General features: G+C 63.2%; 4 protein-coding genes across 4 annotated transcripts; all 4 read left to right on the forward strand.

Moving 5' to 3' along the window:
* The first annotated feature begins 1,315 nt into the window (after positions 1–1,315).
* APOA4 (apolipoprotein A4) lies at positions 1,316–2,765 on the forward strand. The gene is made up of 3 exons (XM_036397352.1): positions 1,316–1,442; positions 1,551–1,677; positions 1,768–2,765. The coding sequence occupies exons 1-3, from the start codon at positions 1,394–1,396 to the stop codon at positions 2,693–2,695; spliced, it is 1,104 nt and encodes a 367-aa protein (XP_036253245.1). The 5' UTR covers positions 1,316–1,393; the 3' UTR covers positions 2,696–2,765.
* A 1,239-nt stretch (positions 2,766–4,004) lies between these two features.
* Positions 4,005–5,351, forward strand: APOA5 (apolipoprotein A5). Its single transcript, XM_036397313.1, has 3 exons — positions 4,005–4,077; positions 4,110–4,251; positions 4,379–5,351. Exons 1-3 carry the CDS (start codon positions 4,005–4,007, stop codon positions 5,349–5,351), a joined length of 1,188 nt encoding a protein of 395 aa, XP_036253206.1.
* A 97-nt stretch (positions 5,352–5,448) lies between these two features.
* Positions 5,449–9,085, forward strand: ZPR1 (ZPR1 zinc finger). The gene is made up of 14 exons (XM_036397350.1): positions 5,449–5,588; positions 6,128–6,289; positions 6,414–6,504; positions 6,595–6,665; positions 6,873–6,959; positions 7,037–7,159; positions 7,242–7,295; positions 7,390–7,456; positions 7,645–7,715; positions 7,920–8,009; positions 8,098–8,208; positions 8,294–8,380; positions 8,475–8,540; positions 8,738–9,085. Exons 1-14 carry the CDS (start codon positions 5,460–5,462, stop codon positions 8,870–8,872), a joined length of 1,344 nt encoding a protein of 447 aa, XP_036253243.1. The 5' UTR covers positions 5,449–5,459; the 3' UTR covers positions 8,873–9,085.
* Positions 9,086–9,435: 350 nt separating this feature from the next.
* BUD13 (BUD13 homolog) lies at positions 9,436–15,068 on the forward strand. Its single transcript, XM_036397595.1, has 11 exons — positions 9,436–9,560; positions 9,748–9,841; positions 10,158–10,242; positions 10,387–10,438; positions 10,824–11,680; positions 11,910–12,004; positions 12,166–12,274; positions 12,685–12,823; positions 13,086–13,267; positions 13,568–13,649; positions 13,930–15,068. The coding sequence occupies exons 1-11, from the start codon at positions 9,439–9,441 to the stop codon at positions 14,021–14,023; spliced, it is 1,911 nt and encodes a 636-aa protein (XP_036253488.1). The 5' UTR covers positions 9,436–9,438; the 3' UTR covers positions 14,024–15,068.
* The last annotated feature ends 3,097 nt before the right edge of the window (positions 15,069–18,165 follow it).

Consider the following 18,165-nt stretch of genomic DNA (forward strand, 5'->3'; position numbering starts at 1 on the left):
GCTGAAGGCGTCCTTGGTCATGGCCGAGACTTTCTGGGCCAGCTCCTGCACCTTCTGCACCAGCGCCTTCGGCTCCTCGGACGTGTCGGCCCCTGCAAGGGCGAGCCTGGTGGCACTGAGAGCGCGGGGTCCCGCGGCTGTGCCCCCCCCGTGTGTCCCCATCGCCCTGAGCCCCCACCCCTCCTCCAGGGCAGCCCCTGGCCCTTACTTGCTCCCAGCGCCAGGACGGCCGTGCAGGCGAGCAGGAACAGCAGCGACGCCTTCATGGCTGGGGAGAGAGCAGAGCGCACGATGTGGGGCACGGGGGGGGGGCACGGGGGTCCCGACCCCGTCCCCTTCCCAGCACGGCCCTCGCCGGGGATGTCCCCACTCACCTGTGCCGGGCTCTGACGCGGGGGCAGCCCCGGGCTCTCTCTTTATAGCCTCCCCACGGCCGCCCGGGGGATTCGTGCAAAGGTCAGGGCAGGGCGCGGGGGGGCTGCAGGGGCGCTGCGTCCAGCCGAGAGTTGGGAAATGCCGCGGGACGGAGCTGCTGGGGCCCCGCGTGTCTGTGCGTGTGTGCACACAGCCGGGCGTGGGCACACGCGTGTGCGCAGCCAGCGCGCTGCCCGCGGAGGGGACAGCCCGGGCACGCACGGCACAAGGGTGACATCCAGCGGCCCTGTCCCCGGGCACATCACCCTCGGGCACCGCGAGGCTCTTCGGACCTTGGCACTGCCCCTGCCCGGCGGGTCCCTGCCCTGCCCGCCGTGCCCTTTGCCCGCAGGGGCACACGGCCGCGGCTCCGCTGTGCCCGGGGCTGGGCCGGGGGCTGCCCCCGGTGCGTGCCCAGAGCCCGATGCCCACGGCCGGGGACACGCACGGGTCCCCTGCAGCATCCCCAGCCCTCGTGTCCTGTCACACTGCCACCCATCCCAGGTACTGCGCTGCCAGCACTGACAGAGCCACTGCTGCCTCCACCGAGCACTGAGGTGTGCCCCCAGCCCAGGCCCTGTCCCCAGGAGGGGCTCGGTGGGTCCCCCACCCCTGTCTGTCCCTGTCCCCCTGCTGGGGGCCGGCGGGGCCGCGGGTGATGTCAGGGCCCTGAGTGATGTCAGGGCTGCGCACACGTCAGGCACTTCCACGTTGTGACCGACTAAAGTCCAAGCCCTTGCTGTGTCACAGCCTGCGTGGAAGCTGCAGGAGCCCTCGGGCTGCATAAATAGTGCTGGGAGCTGCCGGCTCTGCAGCTACCGCGGCACTGGCAGCACAGGTGAGCAGTGCAGGGGCTGCAGGGAGCCAGGAGGGAGCCGGGAGGGAGCCCAGCTCTCCATGGCCTCTGGCTGGGGGCTGCTGGTCCCTGGGCCTTCCTTCACCTCTCTCTGTGCTCCCGCAGGAGTCCCCAGCCCTCAGGATGGCGCCCAAGGCGGCCGCCCTTGTCCTGCTTCTCCTGGCGATCTCAGGTGAGGTGTTGTGCGGGTCCCTGGTGCCAGCAGGGCGGGGATGGCAGCGTTCCCGCTGTCCCCGGGGGAATGGGACTGTGTGAGCTCTGACCCCAGCACCCCCTGCAGGCTCCCGGGCTGATGTGAACCCTGACGAGGTGGCCAGCGTGATCTGGAAGTACTTCACGGAGCTGGGCAGCAATGCCAAGGACACGGCGGAGCAGCTGCAGCAGACCGAGCTCAGCAAGCAGCTCAAGTGAGCCCAGCCTTGGGACCGGGGGGCTCGGGGGGCAGGCAGGGCCCGGGGGTGGGGGCTCACAGGCCCTGACGTGTCCCCTGTCCCCAGCACCCTGCTGAAGAGCAACCTGCAGAGCATCAGCGCCTACGCCGAGGACCTGCAGCAGCGCCTGGAGCCCTTCGCCATGGAGCTGCAGGCCAAGCTGGCGCAGGACTCGCAGCGCCTCAAGGAGCAGATCCAGCGGGAGCTGCAGGAGCTGCAGGCCAAGCTGGCGCCCTATGCCGACCAGGTGCACCAGCAGATCGGCACCAACATCCGGCAGCTGCAGGCCAGGATGGGCCCGTACGCCGAGGAGCTGCGCTCGCAGGTGGATCTCAGCGCCGGGGAGCTGCGGCGGGCGCTGGAGCCCTACGCGGCCGAGCTGCGGGAGCGCCTGCAGGACAACGCCGAGAGCGTGCAGGCCTCGCTGAGCCCCTACGCCGAGCGCCTGCAGCGGCAGATCGACGGCGGCGTGGAGAGCGTCAAGCAGCGGCTGTCGCCCGTGGCGGACGAGCTGAAGGCGCAGGTGGAGCAGAGCGTGGCCGAGCTGCGGCGCGGGCTCAGCCCCTACGCGCAGGAGGTGCGGGACGGGCTGGAGCGGCAGCTGCAGAGCCTGAACGCGCAGATGGAGCGGGCGGCCGAGGAGCTGCGGGCCCGCCTGGCCGCCAGCTCCGAGGAGCTGCGCGCCCAGCTGAGCCCGCTGGCCCAGGAGCTGCGGGAGGCGGCGAGCGGCGACGCCGAGAGCCTGCGGCAGCGCCTGCAGCCCCTGGCGCAGCAGCTGGAGCAGCGCCTGGGCCAGAGCCTGGAGACCTTCCGGCAGCAGGCGGCTCCCTTCGGAGAGACCTTCGGGCAGCAGCTGGTGCAGCGGCTGGAGGAGATGCGCGGCAAGCTGGACTCGGGCGCGGCCGGCGTGGAGGATCACCTGGAGCTGCTGGAGAAGGAGGTGCGGGACAAGGTGGCCGCTTTCCTCAGCACCGCCGCGCCCCCTCAGAACTGAACCGCCCCGCCCCGCCAGCCACACACGTTCCAAACGCTCCTGGCCACTTGAAGTGGCAGAAATAAATCTCCTTGTGATGCACGTGCTGCTCCGTGTCCGTCCTTCCTTCCCGCAGCATCCCCCTGTCCATCCCCCCCTGGGGTGGGGTACCTGGCGCACCTCAGCTGCTCCGAGGGGGGAGCGTCACCCAGAATCAGCAGGGAGAGGGAGCAGAGGTGGGGTCAGGCGGGTGGGAAGTGCCTGTGGCGGCCGCCAGGTGAGCCCATGGGCGAGCCCCGGCCGCGCTGTCCCCTGAGCACAGCTGGGGACACCCAGGGGGGCAGAGCCGCGGGGTGCGGCCGAACACCCGCAGCGCGGGGTGGGGATCTGCGGGTGGCGGACACTCGCCTCGTCCCCGCGGCGCAGCAAGGGAGCTCGGCGGGTCAGCGACAGGGGAAGGGGCCTGAGGCGCTCTGCCGGCGGGACGGGACGGGACGGGACGAGGTGAGGCGCGGCCAGCGCTGCCTGGAGCGACCTCACGTGTCGGCGCAGGCCGTGTCGGGGAGGGAACCGCGCGGACTTTGGTGCCGCAGCAGCGCTGACGCCCGCTCGGCGCTTCACCCCGACCTTGGCCCCGCAGCTCCGGTGCCCGGGCTCGTTCCCGGGAAGAACCAAGGCGGAAAGGAAAGGACTCGAGCGCGGCGGTGACCGGCGGGAGCGCGGCCTCGGAAGGGGAAGGTGCGAGCCCGACCCCGCTCATCCCCGCCCGCCCCGCACAGCCCGAGCCGGGCTCGCCCTCCCGCGCCCACCGCGGGGCTCCGGGCTCCCTTTGCGTCCCGACAGGAGCGGCACCGCTGTCCCCGTCCCGCGTTCCCCGCGGGATGCAGCGAGCGGCGCCGGGCCAGGGCCAGCCCCGTCCCCCGAGCCCGGGGGACAGCGGCCCCCAGGTCACCTGCCCGGACCTCCACGTTGTGTTTACACGGAGTGAGGTCCAAAAAGCCTTCCCGTCCCAAAGCCGCCTTATCGGCCGCTCCTCGAGCCTACATAAGGGCGGGCAGCGGCCGCCTCCGGGCGGGAGGGACACGGGAGGCGACCCGAGCCAGGTGAGGGGCGGGGGGCTTTAAGTCTGTGCGGCCGGAGGAGCTGGGCGTGACTCCAGCGGGGCAGCCGAGGTGTTCCGGGACTCACAGGTGTCATGGGGAATCCCGGGGGTTTTTAGGGGAGCTGCGGGTGTCCAGGGGACCCCAGGTCCTTGCGGGGAGCAGCGAGGGGCCGTGCAGCCCCCCGTGAGCACTCGGACGGCTCCTGTCCCCTCTCCCGCAGCCCGAGCATGCTGCTGAAGGCCGCGCTGCTCCTCTCGCTCCTGGCCGCCTGCCCAGGTGGGTGCGGGCCCGGGGCGGGCTCAGGGGTCCCACCGGGGGCTGCGGGGGCGGCCGGGCAGCAGCAGCAGCGGCGCTCTCGCCCGCAGTGTCCCCGGCCGAGGCGGCGCAGAGCGGGCTCTGGCGGTACCTGAGCCAGCTGACGGGGGACAAGGACAGCCTGGAGCGCGGCCACAGCAAGCTGGGCAGCGACAGCACGTGAGTGCCGCGCCCCGCTCCCCTCCGGGCCCGGCAGGGCAGGGCCCGCGGGGGGAACAGCGTTTATTGGGATGGGGGCACGGGGGGGCCGCGGTCACTCGGGGCTCTCGGGGGCTCTCTCGTGCAGGAACCTGAAGGAGAGCATTCAGGATGGGGTCAGCTCCATGGGGGCCTTCCTGGAGAAGCTGTCCCCGCTGGGCAGGGGGCTGCAGCCCCCCCGGCTGTACGAGGACCCGGCCAGCCTGCGCAAGGCCCTCCGGAGGGAGCTGGACAGCCTCCGCCTGCAGCTGTCCCCGTACGTGGACGAGGTGCACCAGCAGGTCGGCAGGCAGCTGGACGAGCTGCGGCAGCAGCTGCGGCCGCTCACGGAGGAGCTGCTGGACCAGGTGTCCCTGCGGGCCCGGGAGCTGCGGCGGCACCTGGTGCCCAGCCGGGAGGTGGCGGCGCAGCTCCTGGACGGCGCCGACGAGCTGCAGCGCTTCGTGGCTCACTACGGCGACAAGATCGCCTTCCACACAGAACAGGTGAAGGACATCTTCCAGCCGTACGCCGAGCGGCTGCTGAGCGAGATCCACCGCAACGTGCAGGAGCTGCACCGCGGCGTGGCCCCGCATGCCCGCGCCAGCCCCGAGCAGCTCAACCAGCACATCCAGGAGCTGTCGGCCAAGCTGACCCGCAACGCGCGGGACCTACACCGGCAGATCCAGCGGAACCTGGAGCAGCTGAAGGCCAAGCTGAGCCTGTACCCCGGCGGGGCCGCGGCGCCCCCGGGCCGCTCCCGGGAGGCGCTGGCGCGGGAGGTGCAGCGGCGCGTGGAGGAGTTCCGGCGGGACACGTACGCGCAGATCCGGGCCTTCACCCGGGCGCTGGACCAGGAGACCGAGGAGATGCGGCTGAAGCTCAGCGCCCGCCCGGAGCCGCCCGAGGGGCCGCTGGACGCGCCGCCGCCGCCCGTGGAGGATCTGCGCGCCCGGCTGGACGCGCTATGGCGGGACCTGGCGCTGAGCCTGAGCGAGCGGGGCGGGGAGGGCCCCGGGGGGGATCCCGGGGAGGGTCTCGGGGAAGGCCCCAGTGCGGGCCCGGGGCAGCTCCGGCGCTGAACCCCAATAAAGGCGCCGCCATCGCGGCCCGCGCAAGTCACATGATCCGCCCGAGCCACGTGACCAGTTACGTCATCTCCCCGCGCCGCCGCGTGACGCGCCACCATCATGTCGGCCCTCGGGGCCACCGCGGCGGCGGCTGCGCCCGCCGGGGCCCTGTTCCGGCCCCTGAGTGCCGAGGACGGCGAGCAGCAGCCGGCAGAGATCGAGTCCCTGTGCATGAATTGCTTCCGCAACGTGAGGGGCCCCCGGGGGGCCGGGCAATGGCGGCCTGCGGGGACTGGGGGGCACCGGGGCCTGCGGGGGCCGAGGGAGAGCAGGACAGGGACGTGCGGGGCCAGGGCCGGTACAGCGGGAGAGCAGGACAGGGGTGTGCGGGACTAGGGCGGGCACAGGGGACTGTGGGGGCCCGGGGGAGAGCAGGACAGGGGTGTGCGGGGCCAGGGCCGGTACGGGGGTCTGTGGGGTTAGGGGGCGCACACTTGTGTGGGCTGGGCTCGGGGGTCTCCATTGGCTGTGGGGAGGGGCGGGCAGGGGCTGCTGCTGCTGGGGGTTCCAGTGGGGGCAGGAGCGAGGAAGGACCTGCTGGGGGCCACAGCTGCTCTCGGAGCAGGGGGCGCCGGCAGGGTCGGGAGGGCGTTTCCAGGAGTTCCTCGGGGGTGAGGGGAGGTTTGTGGGGCAGGCAGAGGAGGGGCAGGGACCTGCCCATGCCGGAGGTGCAGTCAGGGCCATGGCCCCAGGCTCGGTTCCCACAAAGCTCCTCACTGCCCCTGCAGGGAGTCACCCGGCTCCTGCTCACCAGGATCCCCTTCTTCAAGGAGATCATTGTCAGCTCCTTCTCGTGCCCCAGCTGCTCCTGGTCCAACACGGAGATCCAGGCAGCGGGCAGGATCCAGGAGCAGGGCGTGCGCTACACCCTGGCCGTCACCTCCCGCCAGGTGGGCACCGCCTCACCCCGCCCTGCTGCAGCACCTCCAGCACCTGCACATCCCTGGCTGGGCCAGGCCTCTGGGTTCCCCCTGTGTGCCAGGGGAGGCTCAGGCTGCTCCCTGCTCTGTGCAGGACATGAACAGGGAGGTGGTGAAGACCGACTGTGCCTCAGCCCGAATTCCAGAGCTGGACTTTGAGGTGCCTGCCTTCAGCCAGAAGGGAGGTGGGTGAATGGGGCCGTGCTTGGGGGGCTCCTGGGGATCCCTGGGGTCTGTTCATGGTGTTGTCAACTCTGTGTTCTTGCTTTGCCAAGTGCTCACCACCATCGAGGGCATCATTGACAGAGCTGTGGCAGGCCTGGAGCAGGACCAGCCCACCCGCAGGGTAAGGGCTGGAGAGGGAAACTCCTCAGGGATGGAGAGTGCTTGGGGTGTCCATCCCCTGCCTGCTGCAGTCACACAGGGCTGCTGGGGACAGCTCTGTCTGTGCCACAGTCACCTCTGTCAGCAGCTCTGGGCTGTCCCCAGCAGCTGAGCCCCACCTTGGGCTGTCCCCATTTTAAGGGTTCTGTGGTTCCATGTCCCCTTCCAGGCAACAGACAAAGAGGTGGCCAGGAAGATAGATGAGTTCATTGGTAAACTGAAGCAGCTGAAGGAAGTCAGCTCCCCCTTCACCTTTGTGAGTGCTCAGGGCAGGGCAGGCCTGGCAGGGTGAGGCTGCAGGGCATCTCCCTCAGGCCCTCCCTTGTCCTGCAGATCCTGGATGATCCCTCTGGGAACAGCTTTGTGGAGAACCCGCGGGCACCACAGAGGGACGAGGCCCTGCTGGTCACTCACTACAGGAGGAGCCCCCAGCAGTGTGCCCTGCTGGGCCTGCAGGTGACTGCAGCAGCCCCTGCTCCTTGCCCTGCTCCCTGGGAGCCCCAGCAGGGAGCAGGAGCTGACTTTGCTGTCCTTGCAGGGAGAGGAGGTGGACGCGAAGCCGCCGGACGCTGCCGAGGACCTGAGGGATGAGGTGGGGGCTGCTGCAGTGTCAGGGACACTCAGGGACACTCAGGCCAGCTGCCCTGGGCTGGCTGGGACCTTCAGGCTGCCCCTTCCCTCCCCAGGTGCTGCAGTTCAACACCAACTGCCCTGAGTGCAATGCCCCGGCCAGCACCAACATGAAGTTAGTGCGTATCCTTGCACAAGGCTGGGGGCACTGCGTGCCTGGGCTCTCCCTGCTGCTCCACAGGCCTGAGGCAGCTCTCAGCTGGGGCCTGCTGGCGTGCAGAGCTGACTCAGGGCTGCTCACAACTCCTCTCAGTGGGGTTCTGCCATCCCTCGGCTGCTGCTTTGATGTTTGCCTTGACTCCCTGCTCCAGAAATCCCCCACTTCAAGGAAGTGATTATCATGGCCACCAACTGCGACTCCTGTGGGCACAGGACCAACGAGGTGAGCTGGGCAGAGGGCAGGGAGTGGAGCTCTGTGCCTGTGTCCCTGAGCTCTGCTTCCCACCTGGGCTGCTGGGGAGGGAGACTGCACCTGGGGCTGCTGAGGCCACTGTCCCAGCTTTGGAGAGGCCTCTGGGCTGCTGGGCTGAGCCTGTTAAAGCACAGGGGGAGGGCTGGGTGTGAGCTCACTGCCAGCTGTTTCCAGGTGAAGTCTGGAGGAGCCATCGAGGCGCAGGGCACCAGGATCACCCTCAGGATTACAGATCCCTCCGACATGACCAGGGATATCCTGAAGGTGCAGTGCCCAGGATTCCTGCCCTGCACTGTCCTCCTGTGGGGTGTGGGGGGCCCAGCATGGGCTCATGGGGGGCTCCCCTCTGCAGTCAGAGACGTGCAGCGTGGAGATCCCTGAGCTGGAGTTCGAGCTGGGCATGGGAGCGCTGGGGGGGAAGTTCACCACGCTGGAGGGGCTGCTGAAGGACATCCGGGACCTGGTGAGTGCTCCTGGGGGGCTCAGCCCCCTGGCTGGCCCTGCTGGGGGGGCTGGCTGCCTCACAGCTGCCTCACCTGCCCTTGCAGGTGGAGAAGAACCCCTTCACCCTGGGGGACAGCTCCACGGCCAGCAGGACAGGGAAGCTGCAGGAGTTCATTGGGAAGCTGCAGGATGTGAGTTTACTCTGGATTTTCCGTGCTTTGCATGGGTCCAGGAGGTGCTGAAGGATTAGGAGGAGCCTTAGTGGGACATGCTGTGTTCCTGCAGATCATAGAGGGGAAGGCCCAGGCTCACTTCATCATGGACGACCCTGCAGGCAACAGCTACCTTCAGGTACAGCCCTGGGCCCTCGGGCTGGGCTCCCTGAGCCCTTTGGGGGCTTCATTTCCCTGGCACGTGGTGGCAGTGGGCTTCCCACTGGAGCTCTGGGCACCAGCAGATGCTGGAAGCCCTGCTGGCTTTGTGGGGGTGCCCAGGGCTCCCAGCCTGGGGGCACAGGGGAGTGCAGGAGCTGTGCCCTGTCCCCACAGAACGTGTACGCCCCGGAGGAGGACCCGGAGCTGAGTGTGCAGCGCTACGAGCGCACCTTTGAGCAGAACGAGGAGCTGGGCCTGAACGACATGAGGACAGAGGGCTACGAGGCAGAGCCGGCCTCGGGCCGGTAGCGGGGCCAGCCCGGCCCTGCCACCCCCCTGCCCCAGCTGCGCCAGGGACCAGGACTTGTGTGGGGCCAGGGCTCCTCTGCCCTTCCTGGGGCCGGGGAGCTGTTCCTGCCCGCAGCAGCGGCTCGGGGCCTCCCTGCGGAGCTGTGCTGTGAGCTGCTGCTGCTGATTTGGGGCACGGGGTGGCTCCCCAATAAAGCTGTTTGAAAACGCTGATGGCGTCGTGTCCTCCTGCTGCTCCATTCGTAACCGCCACCGCCGCCTGGCCGCGCCCACAGCTCCATTTATGGCATTGGCCGCCGTTTGGCCACGCCTACAGCCCCGCCCTCTGCTCCATTTATGGTATTGGCTGACCACACCTAAAGCTCCGCTCCCACTCCATTTATGGCATTGGCCGCCGTTTGGCCACGCCTATAGCCCCGCCCTCCGTTCCATTTATGGCCTATCCGCGGTCTGGCCACGCCCATCCCGCTGCATTTCCATGTATGGCAGTGACCACGCCCATCCCAGCCCGCCACGCTCAGGCCCCGCCCCTTCCTGCCGGCGCCGCCGTTTTGCGTCAGAGCGCGATGGCGGCACCGGGGCTGTCGAAGGCCGAGTACCTGCGGCGGTACCTGAGCGGCCCCGCCGAGCCCGGCCCGCCCCGCCGCCGCCGCAGGAGGAAACCGCCGGCCGGCACCGCCAGAGGCGGGTGAGTCCCGGGGAGGGGGCAGCAGGCGCGACCCTGTGCGCTGCCCGGCCTTGGGAGCCGCCCCGAGCTCACCGCCCCGAAATCCCCGCTCCGAACCGAGCCCCGAGACCCCGGGGCCAGGACCCTCCCCGGGGCTGCCCCGCCGCGGATCCCCACGGGCCCTGACCGTGCCTCTCCCCGCTGCCAGGATGCGGATCGTGGATGACGATGTGAGCTGGAGCAGCATCGCCGCCGCCCCGGAGAAGGAGGAGGAGGAGGAGGATGAAGGGGACATGCCTGTGGTGAGCGGGGAGCCCCGGCGGACGCACTCTCACAGCCTCACTCTGTTCTGGCGCTCACCTCGTGTCTCCCTTAGGGAAGAACTCGCTGGAGCCCCTCTCTTGTGGCGTGTTCTGCCTCGGGGGTGGGCGGGAGCCCTGCAGGAAGGAGGGAGCTCCCTGCGGATCCAGGCAGCCCGTGCTCTGCGGGCCAGCATGGGGCTCTGTGCTCCAGAACGCCTGCTGGAGCAAGGCAGAGGGACTGGGGTAGCTGCTGCCTGTGTGAGCAGTGGGAGCTGTGCCTTTTGCTGAGCCCCTGGTGCTCGCTGGGTGTTTGTAGGTGGCAGAGTTCATTGATGAGCGCCCCGAGGAGGTGAAGCTCATGGAGGAATTCCGAACAAACTCCAAATGGAAGCTCCTGGGAGGTGAGAGCAGCTCCTTCCACCCTCTCTCCCTAATGCCTGGTTTCTCCAAACCATGATGCAAGTTCAAAATAATCCTGCAGGTGCTGGAGTGCTGCTGGGCTGTGCAGAGCCCTAGTAATGGTGATTGCAATTGTTTTCCCTCAGATGAGGACTCGCAGAGTTCGGATGTCTCGGGACCTGCCAAGTCTGCCACAAGGTATGGGGGCTCAGCCAGGAATATTGCCTTCTGCTTGGCTGGCTTTGTCTGTCTGGTTCTGTACTTTGCTGGGAAATGTGGGCACTTCTCCCAGCTGGAGAGCCCCTGCCTGGGGCGGGGTGCTGGCAGCTCTGGGTGTTTGTGACACTGCCAGGGAGACTGGAGTGATGGTCCCTGTGAGTTTTAATAATGGTGGAGACTCTCCCATTGCAGCTCTGCTGGGATCCCGGCTGCCTCGGAGGGTTTCTGGGGTCTGCTGGGGCTCAGGGCTGCAGCATCCCAGTGAATCCACCTTCACCAGGTGTTCCCAGCTCTGGGGTCCTGCTGTGTTTCCAGACAAGCCAGGCACGAAGGGAGCTCACTGTCACCTTCTCTGCCCTCACAGGCGGCGGCGCCACGACTCCCCAGAGCCCTCGGCCCCAGCAGGGAAACACAACGGCTCCCTGGGGCTCTCTGCTCCCAGGAGACAGAGACACGACAGCCCTGACCCGTCCCCTCCCAGGAGACAGAGACACGACAGCCCTGACCCGTCCCCTCCCAGGAGACAGAGACACGACACCCCTGATGTGTCCCCTCCCAAAAGGCAGCGACATGACACCCCTGACCCATCCCCTCCTAGGAGGCACCGTCACGACACACCAGACTTGTCACCTCCCAAAAAGCAGCGTCGTGACACCCCAGATCTGTCACCTCCACGGCGGCGGCAGCGTCACGATACCCCCGACCCCTCACCTCCCAGGAGACAGAGACATGACACACCAGACATGTCACCTCCCCGGAGACAGAGACATGACACACCAGACATGTCACCTCCCAGGAGACAGCGACATGACACCCCAGATCTGTCCCCTCCCCGGAGACAGAGACATGACACACCAGACATGTCACCTCCCCGGAGACAGAGACATGACACACCAGATCTGTCCCCTCCCCGGAGACAGAGACATGACACCCCAGATCTGTCCCCTCCCAGGAGACAGAGACATGACACCCCAGATCTGTCCCCTCCCAGGAGACAGAGACATGACACCCCAGATGTGTCCCCTCCCAGGAGACAGAGACATGACACCCCAGATCTGTCCCCTCCCCGGAGACAGAGACATGACACCCCAGATCTGTCCCCTCCCAGGAGACAGAGACATGACACCCCAGATCTGTCCCCTCCCCGGAGACAGCGTCAGGATTTGTCACCTCGCAGAGAGAAGCCGGGGTCCCCGAGTGGGAGGAAGAGCAGAACGAAAGGTGAGTGTCACACGCTGTGTCCTGGGGAGCCGCTGGGATCCACGCTGCCACGGTGAGTGCTGTGGGCTGCTGCTCTGCTGGCACAGCTGGCAGTGTCTGTCCCTGTGGGCACAGCTGGGTGAGAGTTCAGCCAGCCTGCAGTGCCTCTGCTGCAGCCTGGGCTGTGTGCACCTAAGCGTGCTCCTCCTGGGGGAGTCAGCAGACCCTCACTCTGATTTATCTCCTCCAGGACGGGCTTCTCCCACCCAGAGGGACCAGCAGAGGTCACAGAGCCCCCCGGCGCACTCCCCGACCCACTGGGATGCCAAGGGCTCTCCCAAGAAGGTAAAGGCTGTCTGTCTCTTTCCCTTCCAGCTGTGGAAGCCCAATGATTGAGAAACTGGGGAAGGTTCTGGTTCTAACAGGGCTGTCCCTGTGGTTTGGGTCACCCCTCGCTCTGGCTGCCCCTCTCAGCCAGCTGTAAATGGGATTTGTGTGTTCTCCAGGCTAGCACGATGTCATCCGGAGCCAAAGCAGGCCTGGTGTCGGCTGATGTGCTGCAGAGGGAGAAGCAGGAGCTCAAGAAGCACGAGAGGAGCACCAGGCACCTGGAAGGTGGGAGTGGAACACAGCCTGAGCCCCAGCTCACTCCTCTGCTCTGTCATGCCCTGGCATTGGGATGCTGCTGGGAGCATCCCTGTGGAGCTGCAGCTAAACACGCTGCTGAAAACCTTGGCCAGGGTCTCTGCTCCACATGGGGAGTTCAGAGCAATGCCAGGGAAGTCACAGGGAGTGGGAAATGCTTCTCCTCTGCAAGTCTGAGGGAGCCGATGGATAGTGAGAGCCCAGGGTCTGTGTGGGGCAGCAGGGAAAGCTCAGCACGAGCTGAGATCCTGCCTGGCTTTGGCTGCCAGGCTCTTTGGGAGATGAGGACAAGCCAAAGAGAAGTCACAGTTAAAGTCATTGAATTGTCTGGAGGTGATGAAATGTTCCAGAATTGTGACTTGAGGCATCTGTCCCCCCAGAGGAATCCCGGAACGCTCAGACCGTGTTCCGAGACAAGTCCGGCCGCAAGAGGAACCTGGCCCAGGAGCAGCTGGAGCAGAGGCTGAAGGCTGAGGCAGAGGCCAAGAGAGAAGAGCAATATGCCAAGTGGGGAAAAGGGTGAGGAAGGGACTCCAAAGCACAGTCCTTGGGCCTCCCATCTCCTGATGTTAGTTTGACTCTGCTGCCAGACTGGTGTTGTGCTCTGAGGCTGAGCCTAGCACCAGCACGTGTTCCACGTGTCTGAAAACCCTTCCTGTGCTGGAGGTGCTCTGGGAATGCTGCACAGGCAGTGGGAGTTGAGGGGTGTGACCCCTCCTGCACATTGAACCACTCCCAAGGAGTGATGGCTGGGGTTTGGGTGACACAGTGTGTTTTCCAGGCTGGCACAGGAGAGGCAGCAGCAGCAGAACGTGGAGGATGCAGTCAAGGAGATGCAGAAGCCCTTGGCCCGTTACATCGATGACCAGGACCTGGACCGAATGCTGAGGGAGCAGGAGAGGGAAGGAGACCCCATGGCTGCTCTCATCAAGAAGAGGAAGGCCAAGGAGAACAAGGAGAAAGGTTTGCCCCTGGAATACACCTGAGTATGGTTTAATGTGTCAGCAGTGCAGAAATGCAGCTGCTCTTCAGTAAACAGCCAAGGGGGACTTGTGGACCCTCTGGAGTTCCTGGCCTGTTACCAGTAAGAGTTGCATGAGTTGTTAGCTGGGAGAGCAGGGCCTGCTGACTGAGAACTCAGCACTTTGTCACAGGGAGCCCTTGGCAGCTGTAGCTGGCTGCCAGGAGCCTGTGCAGACACCTCCTAGGTGGGAGGCATGCTGAACACAGCTGAGCACAGCTCCTCTGCTCTTTGTGTTCCAGAAAAACCCAGGTACAAGGGACCAGCACCTCCACTCAACAGGTTCAACATCTGGCCCGGGCATCGCTGGGACGGTGTGGACAGGTACTTGTTCCTGTTGGAATAACAGTAAAAATAAAGGAGTCCTGCTTCAGGGCATTGCCAGTTATGTGGTGAGTGAGGGGGTTGGCACTGCAGGGTTGAATGGGTTCAGTGAAAAAGGGGGATGGGACAGATGGGACAAGGCAGGTGAGGAACTTCAGAGGCATCAGCTCTCGGTAACCACAGGTCCAGGTGGAGACTGAGCCAGGGTAAATCATTGGAAAGGTTGCAGGAGTCAGGAGAGCTGGAGGCAGCAGCTGCTGTCACTGGGTGTCCCTTGCAGGTCCAACGGGTTCGAGCAGCAGCGCTTTGCCCGCATCGCCAACAAGAAGGCAGTGCAGGAGCTGGCCTACAAATGGAGCGTGGAGGACATGTAGGGAGAGCTCCTGCAGTGCCCCACAGGCACCACCTCTGCCACAGCCCTGAGGAGTGGCCTGCTCTCCCTGCAACCAGCCCCGTGCTCGGCAGTCAGCTGCCCCCTGGGCCATCTTCTGAGAGACCAGGCTGGATTTCCCTGGCAGCCAGAGCCTCCAGCTCCATGCGAGGGACTGGTTTCTTGTTTGTTTTCTAACAAACTTCTGTTCTACGCCAAATGACTTCTGAGGGCAGTTCCCAAGTCTTCAGGTGTCCAAAATCTCAGGTGAAAATCTGCTGAACGCTTGAGCTTGGGAGAGTTGCCCTCATTCTGTGGGTCAGTCTGCTCCAGAACTCAGGTTAAGTGGAACTTCTGAACTTCTGTCAAGTTTTGCAGTTATTTTGCCATGTAGATCCCAGAGTCACCAACGTGCAGGAAAGTTCAAACTCAGCTTCTCCTGACCCTGTCCAAGCAGGAAACTGGGCAGGGAATGCTCTGGCACTGGAAGAGAGAACTGCGGTGCTGCATTGGGCAGCACGATCTTCAGGAGCCTCAGCAATTCTGCAGGGCTCCATTTCTAGTGGAAGTAAATGTGTGGAGAGTTAGGACTTAAGACCTGGAATTGCTTCCCTCATAGTTTGGAGCAGCTGCTCCCCCCAGACCCCTCTGGATTTGGGGCTGATCTTGGCACTTGGCTCGCTCCGGTGGAAGGTGTAACAACCCTGTCCTGTGATCAGATTTGTCTGTCTTGGAGCTTCCCTTAATCCCTGTGTGCCAGAAAGCACTTGTGGAAATAAATACAGTTGTTCTTGTTGAGGTCCCAGGCAGCAGGGATGAATGCAGGCAGCAGTTTCCATGGAGATGCCTTGGCTGCAGCAGTGGGCAGGGCAGGATCGCTCTTTTCAGGGATTCTCCAGCGTTGGGAGGGCTGTGGGTGGGAGGGACAGCAGCACAGTCTGCCCTGGAGTGCCGGACTCTTGGGACTCCCATGCTTTTCATGCCACATTTCCAGTAGCCCTGGAATTGCTGTGTTCACCTGTAAATAAATCCTTTCTTTTTTTACTCGATTCTGCATGCTGGTGCTTTTTCCAAGGCAGCTGAACCATTCCCAGCCCTGCTGCCCTGCTGGGCAGGAGATGGTTTGGGAGCAGGGGCTGGTGGTGTGAGGTGGCAGCACATTTCCAGGCAGCTGCTTCCAGCTGTGCTTCCCCCTTCTGTCACCAAGGCCCTGTTCCATTCCCCCCTGCAAACTGAGGCAGCTGCAGCCTCCACAAGAGCAGTTCCACTTGACACATTCGTTTTTGCTCTCACTTAATCTGAGTGCTGCTGGAGATGTGAAGAACCTGCTGTGGAATGATTGGATTCGCCCTGGTGGGCAGAGCTGGATGCTGGTTCCTTCCCCACCTGCCTGGTGACAGTGGCTGCTCTTGCAGAGCCACAGCTGCCAGCAGCTGCCTCGCGTCACTCTTGGGACTGTAGGCTGCTCTTAAGGAGGAAAAGCACTTTTAAATGCTTGTACTAAACAAAATGTGCTTAGGACCTGAAAATGGCATCAGGTTCTGCTCTTGCAGCTGACTTGGAAGGCTGGGGTTTTAAAATTTTAGAGGCACTACCCTGGGGACCTCCTTGTTCATCACAATGCTGCATTTATACATCTGTTACTCGTTCACTACCAGATATTGTATTTTTAGGAGATGTCTGTGAGGAAAGGGGGGCTCACGTGGTGAACGCCTCCCTCCCTGGTCCCATCCCGTGTGCTGCCTGGGGAGAAGGGAGCTGGGCTTGTCCCCGTGCCCTTGTTCTCCATCCCACATCCCTTGTCCCAGCTGTGGCCTTGTCTGAGCAGTTCTGGCAGCAGAGCAATTGCAAAATGCTGTGGGATCCTGTGGGATGAGCTGGGTGATGGAGATGGAGCAGTGACACCAGCACTGGATCTCTTCATTAGTGGTTCTGGAAGGGCAGAGCCCCGGTCTTGGCATCGAGCAGCAACTTTGATTAGCTTTAACCCAAAAAAATGAATATTAAAATCTTAATTTAATTTAAACCACTGTCATTCACAGTCATGGCAAACAGCAAGCAGAGTAATTATTATGCAAATGAGACAGATAGAAAAATGATTAATAATTGCGCAAATTAAAAATTATTGTAAACATCCTGTGAGTGGTGATAAGTCGGGGAGGAGCGAGCGGGGGAGGCAGCGGGGCTCAGCCACCTCCTGCATCCCGATTTCCTCATTAGCAGGAGCAGCAAACCAGGAGCCCAGGGCTGCCTGGGGGAGCAGGGCCAGGCTGGGATCTGCTCCAGCCTCTCTTTACTGTGGGAAACGCTGGGTTTAACCATTTCCCCCTTCCTGGGGTCCCTGTGTGTCTGTGTGTCCCTCTGCCGCCTGCCAGGGGATGCCAGCAGTGCTCCCCAAAGCTGCTCACGACCCTGGGTGCTCCCCCCGACAATTACCAGCTGATTTGTCTGCTGTTCTCTCTAATTGCACAGCCCTATTTTTCCCCATTTTCCTGTTGTGCTTTTTCCAGGGAGCAGGATAATTCCAGTCCCAGGCTCTCCGTGGCTCCTGGGCTTCCAGGGGCACCGCTCGTGTCAAGGACGAGCAATTAAGCCCGGCCTCGCACAGCGTAATTAGATTTTTGTTGATGAGCTCGTGGTAATGTGTTCAGTTTAGATTAAGAGCTTAATTCCTGGGGTGTGACACTGCCTGTCCCCAGGAGCCTGTGGGACACGAGTGGGGCTGGTCCTGGGAGGGGACCCTCGGCCACCACCCTGCCTGTGTGTCACCTGTCCCCACAAAGGTGAATGTGGCTGCTCCCCCCGGCTGCCTCTTGCCTGGTGTTTTTTTAGCAGCTCCAGCAAAGTGGTTTTTGGCAGTGTTGTGTTATTGCTCAGTTTTCCTGCTGAGTTCTATTATTTTTTAATTAAAAAGAGCCTGAGATTTGTCATTTAATGTGTCTCTAAGCGGCAGCAGCTGCAGGTCGTGGGTGCTCGGCAGAGCTGGTGGCTCCCTGAGTCATCCTGGGCTCCCAGCACGGATCACCTGGGCATGGGGGCACAGTGGGGCTCCCCCCGGGCACAGACACCCCCTCTGCCGTTTGGGGAAGAAGAGTTTGCCCTGGGGACTCCATCCCACAGCGGGGCTGGCAGTGAGAATCCCTGAGACTGGCAGGTTAGTGATTGTATATGCATATGTGCACTTTCCCTAATTATGGAATAATTAGGGACACGCAGAGATAAAAATTACTAATAATATTTACTCTAGACTCTATTTTTTTTCAATAACCTCTCTCTTCCTCCTTCACCGAGTCTTGGTGGAAATAACTTTGCAGATCCCAGCTAATGAATATTTGTAAATGCAAGAACATTCGGCGCCGGAATATCCAGAGGGCATCCTCTCTCTGCCTTGTAATTTTTTTTTCCACCAGATATTTAATATTTATGGTTCCACAGCCTCGTGAATAAAGAGCCACACGCAAACCCCCAGGAGCTCAGGGGCCGGGATATTTATGGTGCTTCCTCTTTTCCTTTTCAATTACAAAGACACCTCACATAATTAAGTGCTAATAACCTTGTTAATCTAAAATTGATACTCTTTCTCCTGGCTATCTCTTAATAGAATTAAAAACAGATTAATAATCAAGGGTAGGAGAAGTTGCACGGGATGCAGGGAGAGGGGGCCATGCTCCGGAGCTCCCGGGAGCCAGGCTGGGATGGGCAGCACCAGGAAAGGGCTGGCAGGGAGCTCTGCTTCCCCCGTGCTCTTTACACAGCTTAAATTTTTAAGACAAACAGCCATGTAACACCATCTCCTAATGAAACTGTTTTATGTTAATTAATTATGTATCAAGGCTCATTTTCATGCGCGGCCCGGCTCCGCTTCCCCTCCGCCGAGCCTTTGATCTGTCAGAGGCTAAACGGGAGATAAATAATCAAATGGAGAGGCAGCCTGGATGGAAATAAACACGGCTTAGATGTGTTATCTGGAGGGTGAGCAGGGCCCTGGTCATGGGGTTCAGGACTCAGACACACTCTGCTGCACCCCTGGGCTGGGAAAGCGTCTGTGCCTCAGTGTCCCTGGGGACAGCACCGTGTCCTGTGCCTCAGTGTCCCTGGGGACAGCAACGCGTCCCTGGGCCACTCCTGGGGACAGCAACGTGTCCC

This window comes from Molothrus ater, chromosome 22 (assembly GCF_012460135.2).
Source record: "Molothrus ater isolate BHLD 08-10-18 breed brown headed cowbird chromosome 22, BPBGC_Mater_1.1, whole genome shotgun sequence".
NCBI lineage: Eukaryota > Metazoa > Chordata > Aves > Passeriformes > Icteridae > Molothrus > Molothrus ater.

Coding starts and splice junctions, on each gene's coding strand:
- APOA4 (XM_036397352.1), top strand. CDS start 1,394: ATGGCGCCCAAGGCGGCCGCCCTTGTCCTGCTTCTCCTGGCGATCTCA. Junction 1,443..1,550: donor GCTTCTCCTGGCGATCTCAG/GTGAGGTGTTGT, acceptor CACCCCCTGCAG/GCTCCCGGGCTGATGTGAAC. Junction 1,678..1,767: donor GAGCTCAGCAAGCAGCTCAA/GTGAGCCCAGCC, acceptor CCCTGTCCCCAG/CACCCTGCTGAAGAGCAACC.
- APOA5 (XM_036397313.1), top strand. CDS start 4,005: ATGCTGCTGAAGGCCGCGCTGCTCCTCTCGCTCCTGGCCGCCTGCCCA. Junction 4,078..4,109: donor GTGCGGGCCCGGGGCGGGCT/CAGGGGTCCCAC, acceptor GCGGGGGCGGCC/GGGCAGCAGCAGCAGCGGCG. Junction 4,252..4,378: donor AAGCTGGGCAGCGACAGCAC/GTGAGTGCCGCG, acceptor TCTCTCGTGCAG/GAACCTGAAGGAGAGCATTC.
- ZPR1 (XM_036397350.1), top strand. CDS start 5,460: ATGTCGGCCCTCGGGGCCACCGCGGCGGCGGCTGCGCCCGCCGGGGCC. Junction 6,290..6,413: donor TGGCCGTCACCTCCCGCCAG/GTGGGCACCGCC, acceptor TGCTCTGTGCAG/GACATGAACAGGGAGGTGGT. Junction 7,716..7,919: donor GTGGGCACAGGACCAACGAG/GTGAGCTGGGCA, acceptor AGCTGTTTCCAG/GTGAAGTCTGGAGGAGCCAT.
- BUD13 (XM_036397595.1), top strand. CDS start 9,439: ATGGCGGCACCGGGGCTGTCGAAGGCCGAGTACCTGCGGCGGTACCTG. Junction 11,681..11,909: donor GAGGAAGAGCAGAACGAAAG/GTGAGTGTCACA, acceptor TATCTCCTCCAG/GACGGGCTTCTCCCACCCAG. Junction 12,824..13,085: donor TATGCCAAGTGGGGAAAAGG/GTGAGGAAGGGA, acceptor TGTGTTTTCCAG/GCTGGCACAGGAGAGGCAGC.